Source organism: Podarcis raffonei, chromosome 4, assembly GCF_027172205.1.
Source record: "Podarcis raffonei isolate rPodRaf1 chromosome 4, rPodRaf1.pri, whole genome shotgun sequence".
NCBI lineage: Eukaryota > Metazoa > Chordata > Lepidosauria > Squamata > Lacertidae > Podarcis > Podarcis raffonei.
In genome coordinates this window covers 72,421,911-72,439,016 of record NC_070605.1, presented here as the reverse complement: position 1 = coordinate 72,439,016, position 17,106 = coordinate 72,421,911, and the positions used below count along the sequence as shown (strand labels likewise).

Sequence of the window (17,106 nt, the reverse complement as noted above, 5' to 3'; positions counted from 1 at the left end):
GCACGGAAATGCTGTTTACCTTCCCGCCAGAGTGGTACCTATTTATCTACTTGCACTTTGATGTGCTTTTGAACTGCTAGGTTGGCAGGAGCAGGGACCGAGCAACAGGAGCTCACCCCGTCACAGGGATTCGAACTGCCGACCTTCTGATCAGCAAGCCCTAGGCTCTGTGGTTTATCCCACAGCACCACCAGTGTCCCGTGCCTAAATGCTAGAAGAGGGTTAATGTAGAACATAGAACATAGCATTTTCATCTGTTGATAAACCAGCCTGGGTGATATATATTCCCACAAATAGGTGGGGAAAGGGGATGAGATAATCAGTACAGCATGTGGGCTGCCGTCAGCCCTGGGTCCTTATGTTGTGCACGGCCATCCCACCCTTAATTCAACACATTGTCAGAAGTCTGATACCAGGACTTGGATACGACACCTGCCCTTGGTCTTAAAATCTAGTAGATTTTACTTATCTAGCAATAAGTAAACCACATGGAAAGCTCATATATCTAGGTCTAATGATGGTGGACAGTACAAAGCAACATACAAAAGCACACATTACACAACCAGCAGACATGTTTTTCAGATGAAAAAGGAAGAAGTCTTTAGGCTGCAATCCTGTGCACTAGGGTCACCCACACATACACTTTAAGCACTTTTATACCACTTAAACAGTCATGGAGAATCCTGGGAACTTTAGTTTCTTAAGGGTGCTGGGAACTGCAACTCTATGACGTCAGCACCCTTAAGAGCTATAGTTCCCAGAAATTTGCCTGACCTCTAAAGTGGTATAATAGTGTTTTAATAGCATGGTGCGGATGTAATCTAGGTGTGTGTGGAGAACCTTCAGCCCTGAGCTACAACTCCCATTAGCCCCAGCAAACATGGTCAATGATCTGAGTTAGAATTCAGCAACATTGGGAGGTCCAAAGATTTCCAACACCTGCTGTATGTATTTACTTTGAATAAGCCCCAACGAACTAAGTGGGATTTGCTTACAAACAAACACACATAGGTTTGTGCTGTTAGCGGCCTGTTTAGAATATAAAATAAAGGTGCAGAATGCATTTAATGCATCATCAAATGCAATCAAAATGCACTTATGAGACAGATTTCTGAAAATGTAAACCAAAAGTTAAATACAGTAAGAACTTTTTACAGCTAAAAATTTTTTATGCACACGGTCAGCAATTAAGTCACAAGGAAAGCTACATCCTATATATCAAACATTAATTTAAATGAAGAATTCAACACTACTGGTTCTGTTGCAAGGAGGAAGCAGAAGATAAGACTTAACACAGTGTCCCTTTAGCATGTGAAAGTAGCTGACCTCATGTGGCATATCTCTGCAGGCCTAAGCATGGTTAATTGTACCACATCAGGGCAGAAACATCATTCAAAATAAGGATTGTTTAACCTACCCAGGCACAAACTAATTAAGAATGGTTCTTGCACTCCAGCTGCAAAGTTTTAATATAACATGTCATAAAGAAAACACTGCTATCAAGAATGACAGCCCAATGTATTTTTAGCCCTAACTATTCTTACAGTAAAACATTACTTTCTGACTCAAAAAATAGTCACATCTACCTTGTGAACTTTATTATATTTTTGTTGTCTGCTTTAAAGAAATAAGCAGACCATGAAAAGCAATCAGAAATTGAGCAAAACAGAGCAACATTATCCAATGAAGACACATTATGACATCTGAACTGTTAACAATTCTAGAACTTAAGAGGTTCTCCAACCCCTTGGTACAGTTGAAATATGTTACAGAATATACATAAAAAACTTTACTTACAGATTGGCATGTTTGTATTCAGCTTCATAAAATACAGATAGAAAAGTGAAAACTGAAAAGCTATGGACTCTCTACTTTTAAGAAGATGGTGGCCAGGCAAGGTTCTGTAGTTTCCCAGATCCTGCGGCCTCACACTGCAACTCTGAAATACATCACTAGGCAGGGACGATCTGCTTTTTCTCTTTAGATAACAAACAAATCCTAGCCTAAACACACTGACTCGGAGGTTACAGCCTACTGCTTCCATTGGTCTTACTAGGACAATGTGATCCTCTTGACCAGGGTGTGTTGCAGGGTGTGCTGCAACGTACCTTTTCTGCCCACAGCACTAGGTATTATTCAGCTTCGAACCCTGACATTGTCCGCGGTTCCTACTACCTGTATTATCAACTGTAACAGCATGCACTTATAACAGGAGCCACAGGTTTGCGGCTGGAAGGGGGCGTGTACGCATTTGCTAGAGGTCTGCATGCCTCCGGGGGGCGAGAGCCGCAGGTGGGGCTTGGTAAGGACACTGACACGGCCGAGCCAAAGCTCTGCGATGTCAGGCCCGAGAAAAGAAGATCCCCCTCCGGGCAGCGACAGAACAAAGCCAGGGGAAGCGGGCGCCCAGGTGCGCCCTCCTTCCGCGGAAGCAAAAAATTGGCTTGGCTCCCCTCCACCGCTGCCTGTTGGGATTTTCAGAATGATAAGCCCTGGAAGAAATAGCCTTTCCTCGCCTCCGCCGCCGCCCCGGGCGGAAGAAAAGCGAGCTCGTGTTGCTCGCCCGCCCGGCCGCGCGCACGCTTTCCTTTCGCCACCCGCGCCACTTGGCGAGGTGGCAGGCGCTGAGAGAGGCGCTTCTTTGACCAGCCTCTCCACCCCAGAAACCCGCAGCCCTTACTAACCTGGCTTCAAAGGCCAGCCTGGTCGGAGGAGGCGGCGGAGCAGCTGGTGCAACACGACGCGGAAGCCGATCCAATAGACTCGTATCGCAGGCAGCGCCAGCGAGAGGAGCGACATGGCTCTTTGGCCGCCGCCGCCTCCGGCTCTGCCTTGTGCTGTTTCTCGGCTCGAAGGAGAAAGGAGGCCGGTCACCACCCTCGGCAGGAGGAGGCGCAGCCCAGGTGACACGCCTCCCGGGCTCCGGAGAGCTCGGCTCACAGCACTCGCTAGCTACACCCAGCGGAAGAGGAGGAGGAGGAGGAGAAGTCCTTTTCCGGGCATGTGCGCGCTTCTGCTCGCGATCCGGGTCTCTTGCTCTCCCCTTCCTTACACCCTCCCTTCCACACCATGCGTGCAGCTGGGCTGAGGTTACATACACTTTCCCATTCCTACCCCCGCGCTAATTTCGGCAGCAAGAATTTGCATGCTTTGAAATAGGGCTCTCAGCCAGCTAGGCTGTGAAATGAGGTCACTTGCCGGAATGTGGAACAATAGAGAACATAACGCCTTTTTCACTTGCTTTGGAACACGCATTTCTCATTCAAAGGAAGCTGCTGACTACCTTACGGTGTAAAGTACTAGAGAAACTAGTAGATTTTTAAAAATAAAATAAACGCTGGTTAAACGCATGGTTGAAAAATACCTTTCAACGCTGACATTCAAATTTGCCTGCAATTCTGCCCAGTAGGAACTTGGAAGGCAAGCAGGACAAGAGGGAGGGTGTATTTATTTTTTAGTCTGGTGTTTCTAATGCAATTCTCCCTTAAAGGTGTCAGACCTCTTGTTAAAATGTTTTCACGGGCTCCTTCACAACCCATCTACAGCAATTATCTTCCAGGATGCAGGGCTCTGACTAGAATATATATTGCTGCTGCTGCCCTTGGATAAGGTGACCTGGGAAGACAAAGCTTGGTTAAAAGAACCCATGAAAAGAAGAAATTCAGTTAAAAGAATTGTATTTATTTGCCTGCTCTTATTCCCTGTATTCACTCCATCAAGGGTGCCTGTGGTACCCAAACCATCCTTCAAAGCACAACACATTCATGGCATTCATTCAGTAGAATCTATGACTCAGTAACAAATAGAAGGAATTGATGTGGGCAAGACTCTTCCTGCTCTCTTGACCCCTGCCTCACCTAGCTGGTGAAAAGCAGTCAGGAGGGGTTGACTGGATGGGTCCAGAATGTGGTAGATACATCACTATATGACAAGGTGCTGCCTACTGTTCTTAAAAAGGCAGGGCTGCACCTGTATCAAGGAGAGGGCCAGAGAGAGTGCAACTCTGCTTCTTGATACCTCCACAACTTTTGATACCATGGACCATGGTATCCTTCTGTACCAACTCTGTGGGGGCACTGTTTTACAGTGGTTTTTCTGCTACCTAGAGGGTTGTGTCCAGAAAGTAGCATTGGGAGACTGGGTTCCAGCTGTATGGTCTTTGCACTATGGTGTGCCACAAGGTACAATCTTCTCCCCAATGTTGTTTAGCATATATATGAAGTCACTGGGTGCAGTCACTAGGAGTTTGGTGGCAAACGGTCATCAATACACTGTTAACATAACAGCTCTGCTTCTCCATAGCATTTGAGTCAGGGGAGGCTGTTGTCTGAGCACAGTGAGGGACTGAATGAGGACTAATAAACTGAGCTTGAACCATGGGAAGATGGGAGCACCGTGGATTGACAGTTCCCATGCATACAAGATTGGCAAGGTGCCTGTTCAGGAGGGGGTTCAGAGTTTGGGAACGCTCCTGGATCCATCTTTGTCACTGGAAGCTCAGCAACTAGGAGTGCCTTTCACTCGCTACATCAGGTGCATCAACTATGGCTGTTTTTTGACAGATAGTCTAGCCATGGTAATCCATGCATTGATAACTTCAAGGCTTGATTATTTTGATATGCTCCATGTGGGGCTACCCTTGGACCTGGTCTGGAGGCTGCAAAATGCTGTGGCTGGACTGTTGATGAAGACAGTCTGTTGCTAGCACATAACACCAGTGCTCCAAAGTTTGCACTGGCAGCCCATACGCTACAGGGTCAGGGTCAAAGTCTGCAAGGTCCTTAAAAACTTGAGTCCATGATACCTCAAGAATCACCTAATCCCTTATATACCTGCCTGATCACTAAGGTCTTCAGGGGAGTCACTGTTAGTAGTCCGTCCCCCCGGCTCAGATGCATGGCTTGTATCTACCAGGAGCAGTGTGAGGGCCCAATTTCATGAAACTCCGGTTTTCTGGTTTTTACTTTTTGTATTATATGCCTACAAACTTTATAGAAATGACTACAGTTGTTGATGTTAGGTGGAAGGCAGGTAAAGGTGTGGCCTTCACTTTGAAGTGCATTTCCAAGCAGTTTCTTCCTGCAACTGTTTGGAAACGCACTTCAAAAGCCATATCTCAGAGTGCTAATCAGAAACAACTTGGAAATACGCTTCAGAGGCTTCAGAGGTATCGTTGTCACCCGATGCCATGATGTCACATGATTGATAGGCAGGTGCCTCCTTCCACCTGTCAAACGTGGCCCACTGGGCTGCAAAGATGCCTTGCCTCTGGTGTAAGCAATATTGAGCTAAATGGACCAGTGGGCTGACTCAGAATAATAACTTCCTTATATAGTATTCCTAAACTAGGAAAGTTGGCATATTATAGATATGGCTTATTATAACTATAAATTATTTGACTGGTTGGTGTTGTAGGTTGGTGGCCCAAAGTCCACTGTTTGAGAAACACTCGTGTAGTGCTTTAAAGGCCAAAAGAGTACTTTAAATTGTACCTGGAAATGCATCAGTCCAACTGCTTTAGTAAAGGTGCCATGCCCCCATAGGACTCTGGAAGTCTGACAGCATCTTTTGTATTGGTTTTAAGAGAAAATGCTTTGTAAAGAGGCTTCTCTGTGACTTACAAGCAAAAGCCCCTTTTTATAAAACAACAAAGGAATCATTTTCTGCCTGCTTTTTGTTATTACTATTATTCCACATAGTTCTACACCAGAATGATCTACTTTTTAAATATAATTTTGACTGTTTGGGTCAATATGGAATAAATTATCTTCCTGTTCAAAAACTCTCTATTATAAAAGTGGAATTGTATATTTGCAGAATGTTTTTCATTCTTTGGTTGTTCTATTATTAAAGGAAAACACTTCCTCTAACCCATACACACAGCAATTGCAAACATAACTTGGTAGCTAATGGTGACCAATTTGTAACACATTTTGAAAATACAATCATTCACATTTATGGCAATTTAGATTCCATGACTGTAGCAGAGTTTGAGATGAATGCAGCTAGTCTTGTCCTGTTGGAATAGATACATTTTTAAGTAGTTTGACGTAAGAAAGTGGACAATCTACTTTGAAGTTTGAAGTTTGTGGCCAGGCTACCATATGTGTCCTTGATCTTTGCACCATGCAGCTAATTAAAGCCACCAAAGGAAGTTTAAATATTTGAGTCACAAATGTGACTAATGTGTCTTTGAGAGAAGGTGTACTCCTTGCTGTGTTAAAAGAGGCAGTGGTGCAAGCTGATTTCTTCTTTAAAAAGACAATCCTGGACTTCAATTACTGTTTGCCCTTTCTAAGCAATATCTTGGAGTGCGTGTTGGCCTCAACTCCAAGCGCTGCTGGATGACCATTCCAATGTGGTTTTCTGTCTGAGTTTGGGCGGGAAACTAATTCTGTAGCCCTGAAAAATTATCTTCACTGGGAGGAGTGTGCCCTTTTTGGATTCCCCTTGACATCTCAGTGATTTCCAGTACCACTGAACGTTGTATCCTTCTGAGACAGGTGTCCAAACTGGGGCTCAGGGACACTGTTTTTCAGCAACTGAGGTCCATTTTGGATGGATGGTTAGTCCCAGAACGTGCTTTATTTTTTCCTGCTGCTCTTCCCTATGGTTCTTGACTTATGACAAACATGGCCAAACAAAGCCCAGAAGGCCAAACAAAGCTCAGAAGGGTCTTTAGCTTACATGGTTGTTTTGCTGAAGACCTGTGCCTCAGGTGCTTACATAGTATTCCATGATACCAAATCAGTTTGGGCAGTTGAACCTGAAGACAATGGTTGGAATTCAACATAGCACTAAGGAGATTGTTCCATCAGCACAAGCATTTCTGCTTGACCAGTGAAATGATCTCCCCTTTCCTTCTCTTGCCTGCTGTTCTGGGGGTTTCTCCTGACCTTCCAGAGCAGATTGGAGGGAGCTGTAGGGAGAGTGGGAGGGAGTCCTGTTGCACTAGCAGGAATCCTTGCATTGACTTCCACTAATGGAACTGGAGAGTTGAATAAGGCCCAATATTTATCTAAGCCAGCTATTGCTTTCATAGTGCCTCCAGATGTTTTCGTGCTGCTCCAACTAGCATTGCCAATGATTTGGGACGAAGGCAGTTGCAGTCCAACAAAATTGGGGCAGCACCACATTGGTTAGCGTGATCTAATATCTAGAGACATTTGCCGTGGGGTGCAGTTTACTAAAAGAGAAAGCAATCAAGGTGAAAGAGCAAACCAATATAGTTCTTCTTCGCCACAGCTCAGAAGATGTTTCATTGGAGCCATATTAACCAATTTGCTCCAATTTGTGAGATATATTTCATTTCAAGTCAAACCACTTCCTTTACCGAAACGTTTACACCCACCCTGAGGAAATGGTACAGTAACTGAAAAATCTGAACTAATAATGCAATTGCACAGTACGTAGCTAGCTCAGAGAACAAAACTCAACATTTTTGTTCAGACATAACCATTCATAACCATTTCCTCCATATCTGATATATCAGCCTGCCCCAACCCCAAACCTCCAGGTGTTTTTGGAGTACAACACCCATCAGTCTTCGCAACTGAACTAACAGTGTGGGTCCTAAGGTACCCCAAACAACACCCATGTACAAAAGGGAGGTATCAATGGGGCCAGGCAGTTTCCTACACAAATAAACCCTGAAGGTTAGTAGGAACTCAAACATGTCAATGGGGATTGAGTATGCTCAGTGCACACAGAATGCTAGCTGACTGTAAAGGAAAACTAGGTGGAAGGGGAATGCAATTTTAGTATCCTGGAAGAGGGCATGGATGACTGGAGGTCTGGCTCCCTAAAGGGAAGTACTCCTCCCTACAACATTTACCCATTTTCTAAATCACATGAAAACACACACACAAGTGCTGAATAAAAATACTCTAAATGCTTGCCTAACATTATTCATCCATTAAATTTTCCTTAGCTATCAGATGTGGTATTGTTGCTATTCATTCAGAAAGCCAAGCTAGTCTGTGTGATGATGACTGATAACAATATACATAATAGTCCAGATGGAGGTGAAGCTGTGTTTTATTGAATATGGAACAATTATTTGGAGAACATCTGTCAGCTATGTAGTAGAATATGGGGTCTCTGGACCTATCTATGAATGTGTATATCATGGGACTGCATGTCCTTTTCACCCACTGCATCCATCAACATATTTTTCCATGTAATTTTTGACACTTTCTAGTTCTAATTTATTTATTTATTTACTTATGACACTTGAGGGAGAAAGAGGCCTTGCAATTAATTTTTGATGCCTTCACCTTTTAATTATCTTCTGCTGCTACCCAGGACTTGCAGAGCTTTGAGAGCTCCATAATAACCTCTTTTAATTTATAGGCATAAAGATTTACTCCTGCTGGGAAGGGGGAAATCTTGCATATTATTTTCTGCAGAATCATTTCACCAGATTATCAAATGCATGCTAATGAATGCTTTTAAAGATTATTTTAAACAAACACATTGGCTGCAGTTCAGAGAAGCTGTTGAATGCATGGCCAAACATGTGAGGTAATGGTTAATACAGAAGCTTCTACAAAGCCATGATTCTAGGAACCATGAAGCAGGATCTCAAAAGGCATGGTTCCAGGAACCACAAAACAGCTGCTCTCTAGAGTTTCAGACAGGGGACGTTATCATCTCTACCTAGAGATGCCAGGGATCAAACTTGCGACTTTCTGCCTGCAAAGCTGGTGTTCTACAACGGAGCTACAGCCTCACCTCTCTAGGGGCTGCTGTTTTTTCTACGAGCTAGAAAATGCACTGCACAAACAGGTACTCGGTGCGACAAGGATAGGGAGCACTCCCTGGCATAGAAAAGAACAGGGCAGGCTCAGTGTTAATTGAGGCCAGTGTACGCATATATCGTGAGTCATAGAACCATAGCATTGGAAGGGACCCTGAGGGTCCTCTAGTCCAACCCCCTGCAATGCAGGAATATGCAGCTTTCCCATACGGGGATTGAACCTGCAACCTTGGCGTTATCAGTACCAAACTCTAACCAACTGAGCTATGTGGGGGGGGGGGGTTGTACACATACAGGCTGTCAAAGTAGGGTGGGGGTTACTCCAGGCCAATTGGCATTATGGATATTCTGTCCTGCCTGGTATTAAGAATGTAGTATATATATCCCAGATCACATTTGAGAACCTTGTTGTTGTTTAGTCGATTGTCTGTCTTGGGTGGCCCTGCACGGCATAGCTCGTAGCTTCTCTGAGTTATTCAAGCCCCTTCGCCACGACAAGGCAGTGATCCATGAAGGGGTTGAGAACCTTACGTAGATCAATAAGATTTGGATGAAGGGCTCACAACTCCCACAGTGTGTCCTGGCTCTTATACATTACACAAGGAACTTAACCACAGATGGCTTACTTGAGATTACCCAACCACAATACTTCTGCCAGCTTTCAGCTTTACATCGAATACATATATCTAATTGTATTTAAATTAGCAAAGGCCTCTGCGCTCACTGTGTGGTTCTGTACTAGCCATCAATGCACTGCACATTTCACAGGAGGTGAGGCTGGAAGTGCTCCTTCTCACATGGCTTATGTTTGTTCTTCTATAAGCTATTATCTTGTTTGCCTTTTTTATTGTTACGGTGGAATGGCCTGATAGGTTTCAATGTTTTTCCCTAAATAACCTCCTAATCCTTTTCCTGATCAATGCACTGGATAATGGCACCACTTAGCACATATTCCCTTGCTCCCTGACTAGCTATTTCATGTTTCTATACCCAATGTTGCAATGTAGCTGACACAGATATAACATTTGTCTTTCATTGGGTTGTCCTATTCTCATGTATCCTTGGGGCTTTTCATGCTACAAAAGAGACCTTAATTGTATGTCTGCGGTTGTTTTCAATAATTCCATAATATTCAACAATGATTTAAGCCTCGGTTTCCAGTAGTCCACAAGTGCACTTGCCAGATTGTCAGTGGTGACTTATCTTTTGCTCTGGCAAGCACACTGTAAGAGAAAAATAGGCGAAAAGTTCACACATCCACTGCAAGCTTTTAGAGTCATTGAGAAAGCAGCAAGGCTCTCACTGTGTCCCAAGTGGCTTCAAAGTTCTGCACAACAGTCGGGATCAACATTCAACTTCTCTGGCATGAAGAAGGGGCGGGGGAGGCTCAACCCTGTACTCATGCTGTATTTCAAAACAGAAAGCAGCAACAATCTCGGCAGAATTTTGGAGACAAGATATTCCCCCTTCCTTTAACTTGCATGGGGGTGGGGGGGTGGGGAAGGGTCTGTCTTCTGGCAATGACATTTATAGCAGGCTACTAAGGCCAATCAAATGTGTTAGAAACTTGGTTTGTTCCCCCAACAAGTTCCTTTTTTAAAAAGTAGCTGAAAAAGTAGCTGACAAAATATGCAAAAAAATAAAATAAGAGAAAACATTCATGGTAAGCACCAGAATAAAAACAGCAAGTCAGAAGATTAATTAGATAGGGATGCCTAGGGTGGGGAAGATGGTTAACTGGACCACCAATTGATGTTAGATGGTACCCTGCAACCACAGCAGAAGCTTAAGCATCAACATTCCGAAGAATGTCCTATTGATGTCAACGTGTATTTCTGCATTTGTTTGTTTATTATTCATTTATTTGCAGTATTTGCATATTTGCCTATAACTGAAATTATCTGGGTGGTTAACAAGAAAATCTAAAAACACAAAAGGTATTTTTTAAAAAAGCCAAAGAGAGAGAGAGAGCAAGTAGTAAACGTACATGTGAATTAAAATAAATAAAACCACCAGCAGCAAAACATTAATATAGCACAGCTAAATCACTAAAAGCTCTTAACATTAAAATGCCTGGGAAATATTTTTTTTAAGGTGTTCATGCAGCACTGAAAGGACTATCAGGCTGACATCTGGAAGGCTTATATTAATTTATATGCTTAACAGTCATTGCATCTGCAATGTGAACTGCTGGTGGTATGCTGTTGTTAGTATTACAATAACCTCACGCCGGGGTGGCACCACAATCACCCCAGGCCTATTGGTCAATCATTTTGAGTGAAGCGATCATGAGGGGTATAAAAGTGGCACTGCAACGTGTGCCAAACACCTGCTTTGCGCTGCCGAACACCCGCCCACCTTCCCTTTGATTTAGGTGTCCTCTGGCCTTGCTTTGGACTTTGGTTGGTTGCCCGTCTTGGGAATTTTTCCATTCGGCAGATTGGCACTAGCCTTTTGGTTTTCGCCTACCTCTTAGAAATCATCACAACTTTGTAAGGTTTGGTGGTTAGGCATTGGGCTTATTGATGAGTGGGGGAGGGAGGTCGGCCATCGCCTGCCCCTCCATTGTCCAAGGGTATTCTGTTAAAGGAATCCGGGGCCTGGATCCTGTCCGAAGTCCGGTTGAGGGGCTAGGGCCATGCCAGGCCTCTGGGAACACCGGGGGAGATGCAGGCAGGTTCCCCCGAAGCAGCTCCCTCTTTTGGTGGTTTACCCTTACTGACTTCCTGCAAAGGGGGCAGGAGTCTGATATAGTCTTTTGCCAATACCTACGCCAATACGGCTCACATTTGCTGTAATCAATACAGTGGTACCTCAGGTTAAGAACTTAATTTGTTCTGGAGGTCCGTTCTTAACCTGAAACTGTTCTTAACCTGAGGGGTACCTCACTAATGGGGCCTCCCGATGCTGCCGTGTCACCACCATGCAATTTCTGTTCTCATTCTGAAGTAAAGTTCAGTCTGTAACCTGAAGCCTCTGTAACCCGAGGTACCACTGTAAAGTTGTGACCTAAATTTTGCCCATTAACCTTAAACCAAAATTCTGCATCAGTGTGAATTTCTTTATTCTTAACAGGGGCTGGCTTGAGGGTCTTGACACGCAAGTTACAAAAACCTGTTGCCAATGGCCTACTTGCAGTAGATGAACAACCTGTTTGCAATATTAAACCCCTCTCTGGAAGCACCCTCAATGAAAAGAACATAGTGAATCCAGCACCAAAGGCAGCTCTAGGTGAAGAGTGGTTGTGATCTCGTTCCAATATCCAAGCCTGCATGTCCAGTCCTACAGGTTGTGCTTCAGTAATGACTCCAATATGACAAAACGTTCCATGTTAAATGGAAAACAGAGTTACATAGCTGCTGGTTATCAAAGAGATAAATTACCTGAGGTAGCATTCCTTTCATAAACCAGAATGTTGTGTTGGATAGGGGAGGCCAAGATTTAATCATGAAGATCACTTTCATAGCTTTAGTCTTGCGCAAATTATTTTCATCTCAAATTTTCTCACAGTGCTATTGCAAGTTTACAATAAGCACACACTGTAAACTTCCATTGGGATAGGCAGGGTGGAGAAAGCTGTTTTATTTTGTTCCTGTTACCTGAAATATGTTCAATATTAATACCCAATATTAAGCATTCTGGAGTAAGTGCTTTGCAAACAGCAGCCTTTGCAAACAGCTGCCTTACCTAGGCAAAGGCTAATATAAAGAACCTTTTCTTTAGAACAGATGCATTCTATATTTTGGCTGCAATTTTAAACTTGCTTGCTTAGACACAGAAATCAGTCACACTTATATCCCCAGAAAACATATTTAGGATTAGAGTGTAAGTCTGCTAAAAATAAAAATATACTGTAATTGCCCTCTTTGGGAAAGGATTGTCACTTTGAGCCTCATAAAAGCTATATTCCCTTAGGTACGTACAGTAATAAGGAAAGTGCTGAAGACAACTGCAAACTTTCATTGTGGGAGTCATATTTCCACAGCAAGATGTAGGTAAGGTTTTTATTCCCTGTGGGTTTTTGTTTGGTTAGGAGTTTCAAAATTACATTATGAAACACCTGTAATAATTTTTCTGTACCTGAAAGGCACTGAGAAATATCTCCCACTGCTTGCTATCAGCACCTTACTGTGCATTTTCAGCTGCCTTCCTATATTGAGTAAAGCTGTAAAGTTGTGCTTCCAATTGCTATGATCACTAATATATGGAGCCTGTTGATCACATCATTCATATTCTATTTTTTATGTCATAGTAAGTCAACACAACCAAATAAAAAACTTAACTAAATGCAAAAAAATAACTTTATTTGAAATATTTTTATTTGCTCTAATCTAATACTAACTTAATGACAGAACAAGCTATCTGAAATATACTTGGAGTCGAGAGTGGATTTCATGCTCTTTATTCAGCTCATAGTGCTGAGGAGGAATGGAAGTTCCCCCAGAATGTCTGCTTTATATACATTATTTACACAATGGGCCCCACGTGATTGGCTAATTCAGGGATTCTCCTGTAGGCCAATCAGGTTGTGGATTCACTTCCACCTGGAGCGGGATTGGGTGGCTCCTGTGGACCAATCAGACTGCTACATTCTGGATCCTATACTTCCAGGACCATTCAGACTGCTGCATTTTGGATCCAATTCAACTCGGTACATAACACCCTCTAATAAAATTAATAAAATATGCTTAAATGAGGGCTATCATTCCCTACCAGCAAACTCAGGTGGTAGTAGGTTGACAGAAATGAGGCAACTGAGAAACAATAGAGAGGTATAAGCATGTTCTAGTAAACTCCAAGGTATTTAGAAATACAAAATATTTTTAAACACGTACAGGCTAATGAGGATTGAGCCAGTCAGTGGCCTCAAGGAGCCATGGGAGTGTCAATTGGTTTATAGCATCCTGGAGGACAGCATGGCGTTTAGCTGAGCATTCCTAATAAGGTGTGAGGAGACACAGCAACATTTTGGTGCAGGTCCCACTCATTCCTGTATACATACTAAAAAATTAATTAGAAAAATACATTCCACCACCAGGGTTTATTTTCCCCTTGTCTCCTTCATGCTGATGCCCTTTTCCCTAGCCCTCCCCCCATCTAGCTGTCTTCTCTCCCTCCTCTCCTTAGGGCATGTGCCAACAGCCACAATATAAGATTATGGATATTCACTCTGAGTAAAATTAACATAATGGAGGTTCATGTGCTTACTCAGAAGTAAGTCCCATCAAGTTCCATGGGGCTTACACCTACATAATTAGGTGCAGCATTCCAGCATTGAAAGCAGAACATAAAGGGGTGTAGATTTAGCATGCAGTTCTCAGGAAATGCCTTCTGGCTTCCATGGAAAAGACCCTTTTACAGATACTACCACGAACTTTTCTCTTCCAAAAGATGGAATCTCTGAACAACTAGTAATCTCAGAAATAAAATAGAAGCCATTGACTCACTTCACACTTCCTGAAATCAATGTCCCCCAGCGGCTGAACAGCCACATTCTGCTTTTATACAAAATATCAAAACAAAATTATGCCAGACACCATGGGAATATCTGTGTACATTGATAGAAGAAGATATGTCAACAGGAGAGCAGTACACACCGAATCTTATAGTTTAAGTTTCACTTTGTTTGTATTCAGTGCTTTTTTTCTTTTAAACCCTATCTATTTTCTTCAGGTAAGCAGGCTGACATTTCTTTTTTTAAAAGATAACAGGTGCTTCTCAGCTTAAATAAACCCAGGAAATGGTCTCAGAAAGCGTTTAACACCATCTTTAGAACTGTCAGATATTAGGATTATCATATGTAATATTGTGGTGAGTCAACCTTTCAAGTCAGAAAGCTCTTGGTAAACTAAAGCCACTTGCAATTTTATTTTATTTTAGGCATAACTAAAACACTTGTTGGCTGCATCTTTTATGCTTATCAATCTTACTATCCACTTCATATCCACAACTTGGTTAGGGTGGTCAACAACCTTCATTATAGTTTTAATACAAACTAAGACAGAACTATATGCGTTATTTCCTTGTTAGCAAGGCATTCATTGTATGTCTGAGTGGATTTATCCAAGATTAATACAGGAAGTGTCACATCCTATATATTTGGGTTAGTTAGCTAAGTCAAAAGGATCTGCACTTTCAGGGAAGCAGTTACATTCATTAGTGTTTTCAGGCTAATCTAAGACCCTCATGGTTATTTTCAAAGAACAAGAAGTAAAATACATATGTAACACCTTCCTGTTCAACATTTATTTCATTTACCTTGCCTTACCCTACCCCCAAAATAGATTAAGTTAGCATACATGAGCTATTCCACATTATGCTCAGCATAACCCAAGCTTTGAGACAGAGACTAAGTGGCACCACCAAGAAGGGATTTAAAACTCTGGTTTTCCCAGTCAAACACTCCACATAATGGCTGGATTTGGATGATTTTCTTCAGCTTCATGTTGTTTTGAAGGAGGTGGTGAATGCCAGGGCCAAGTACTCCTTCCTGGTCCCTCCCATCCTCCCTTTGCACCAGTGGCAGCTGGTGCCCATTAAGGCATGTGGATTGAAGGGTACAATGGGGCAGCTCTATGCACATATATATGAGAGATGGGGCTTGCCCACACCAGAGTTTACTGTGATTTTGCAGCTGTTTGCATTCCTGTCTAATATGCATAGACCACATTACGTTAGTGTCAAAACAACAACAACAACATCTCAAGGTTTTCCCCCTTGGGGATATTGGGTGCCCAACCACTTCACTGGAGATCACAGATGATTGGTTTTGGAGTTGGTGGATCAGTTGTCACCTTCTGCTACTCATCTCTCTATGCCCTTTACCTCCTCAGCGCCTTCATTTCTGACTGTGCTTGTATCTTTTTCCAGTGTGCTCCTGAATGGAGGATTTTTTTCTTTCTTTTGATCCCACAGATTTGCAGAAAACCAGAACAATGCACAAGCAAACTGCATTTAAAAAAAAAATCTACACCAGATATATTGGGCAGCAATCTGAAAAATCTGTGTCGAGAATTTACAATTCCTTTAATTTCTTCTGCAGCATACCACCCAAGCCTTTTTTTAATTTGATCCCTCAGATTTGCACCAAACAAGAAAACTGCACAAGTAAATTTGTAATTGCTCATGTGGTTTTGCACATTTCTTGGGTGAGGAAAGGTTCTTAAGAACAAGGTGCATGTGCGGCTGACTGCAGGCAAGTGCTGGTGGTACTTAAGTGGAAGAACAGAATCAACAAATTAGAAGGTGGAGAAAACCACAAAACCACATGCTTACTTGTATGAATGGGAAGGACAGAAGTTGCTCCTCATGTACTAATTCAATTGTGTGGGGGTGTGGACTGCTCTGCTCTAATTAAAAGGGGAGTGGAGTGGATTAACAATTACTTAATGCTCAGAAGTGGACAAGCTCAAAGTCTCACTAAACTCACTTAGACATAACTCACTTAGAAATACCGTATTTTTCACCCTATAGGACGCACCGGCCCATAGGACACACCTAGTTTTCAGGGGGGGAAATCAAGGGGGAAAATATGATTTCCCCCTCTGCAGCTCTGGGAGCAGCGGACAGGCTGCACGCCCACCTCCCCCACCTCCCGCAAAAGCCCACAGGAGCCGCGCACGACTCCTGCAGGCTTTTCGACCAGGAGGGAGAAGGGACTGAAATGGCCAGTCAGTCCCTTCTCCTTCCTTGGGGAAAAGCCCCCAAGACCGGCGCGCTCTTTAAAGGCTGTGTGGCTCCTACGGGCTTTTCTACGAGGTGGGGGAATTCCCCCACCTCCTAGAAAAGCCAGCAGAAGCCGCGCAGCCCCTTTAAAGAGCGCACGGCTTTTGCCTGCTTTTGCGGGAGGAGGGGGAATTCCCCTATCTCCCGCAAAAGCCCACAGGAGGGAGAAGGGACGGACTCGGACAGTCCGTCCCTTCTCCCTCCTTGGGGAAAAGCCTGCTTTCCCCCACCGCCATCCTCAAAGCTAGGTTGGAGAGTAGCGGGAAGGCGTCGCGCGCCTTCCCACTGCCCCCCATCCTCTGGGGCTGGCGATGGGGGAAGCACTGCTTTCCCCCACCGCCAGCCTCAAAGAGCAGGCTCTCCTGGCTTCAGCGGAAGCAATGCGAAGCCTCTGGAGCGCAGGCTTCGGAGGCTTCGCGTTGCTATCGCTGAAGCCAAGGAGCCTGCATTCGCCCCATAAGACGCACACACATTTCCCCTTTATTTTTGGAGGGAGAAAAGTGTGTCTTATAGGGCGAAAAATACGGTACATTGAACTTTGTATGGGGCAATAATAAAGAAGAAGAAAAATTGTTGCCTATAGCTCCAAACATCATGATATAAACTCAAACTATGGTAATCTG

The 17,106-nt window shown here is 43.5% G+C and overlaps 2 protein-coding genes across 5 annotated transcripts in view; both read right to left on the bottom strand.

Moving 5' to 3' along the window:
- DHRSX (dehydrogenase/reductase X-linked) overlaps window positions 1-2,975 on the bottom strand; it is a 101,313-nt gene extending 98,338 nt beyond the window's left edge. The window contains exon 1 of the mRNA XM_053387296.1: window positions 2,685-2,975. Within this exon, the coding sequence (XP_053243271.1) occupies window positions 2,685-2,799 (115 nt within the window). The 5' untranslated portion in view covers window positions 2,800-2,975. The remainder of the gene's footprint in view (window positions 1-2,684) is intronic.
- The window catches only part of ZBED1 (zinc finger BED-type containing 1), a 38,692-nt gene that overhangs the window by 5,505 nt on the left and 16,081 nt on the right, over window positions 1-17,106 (bottom strand). Inside the window, exon 1 of one of the 4 annotated variants that reach the window (XM_053387284.1) lies at window positions 2,685-2,785. The exons of 1 other annotated variant lie outside the window; for it this stretch is intronic. The gene's annotated coding sequence lies outside the window, so the exon portion shown is untranslated. Of the gene's footprint in view, window positions 1-1,797; window positions 2,180-2,684; window positions 2,786-17,106 lie in introns of those variants that run through there. 2 more of the 4 variants (XM_053387285.1, XM_053387286.1) reach the window with 2 other exon arrangements.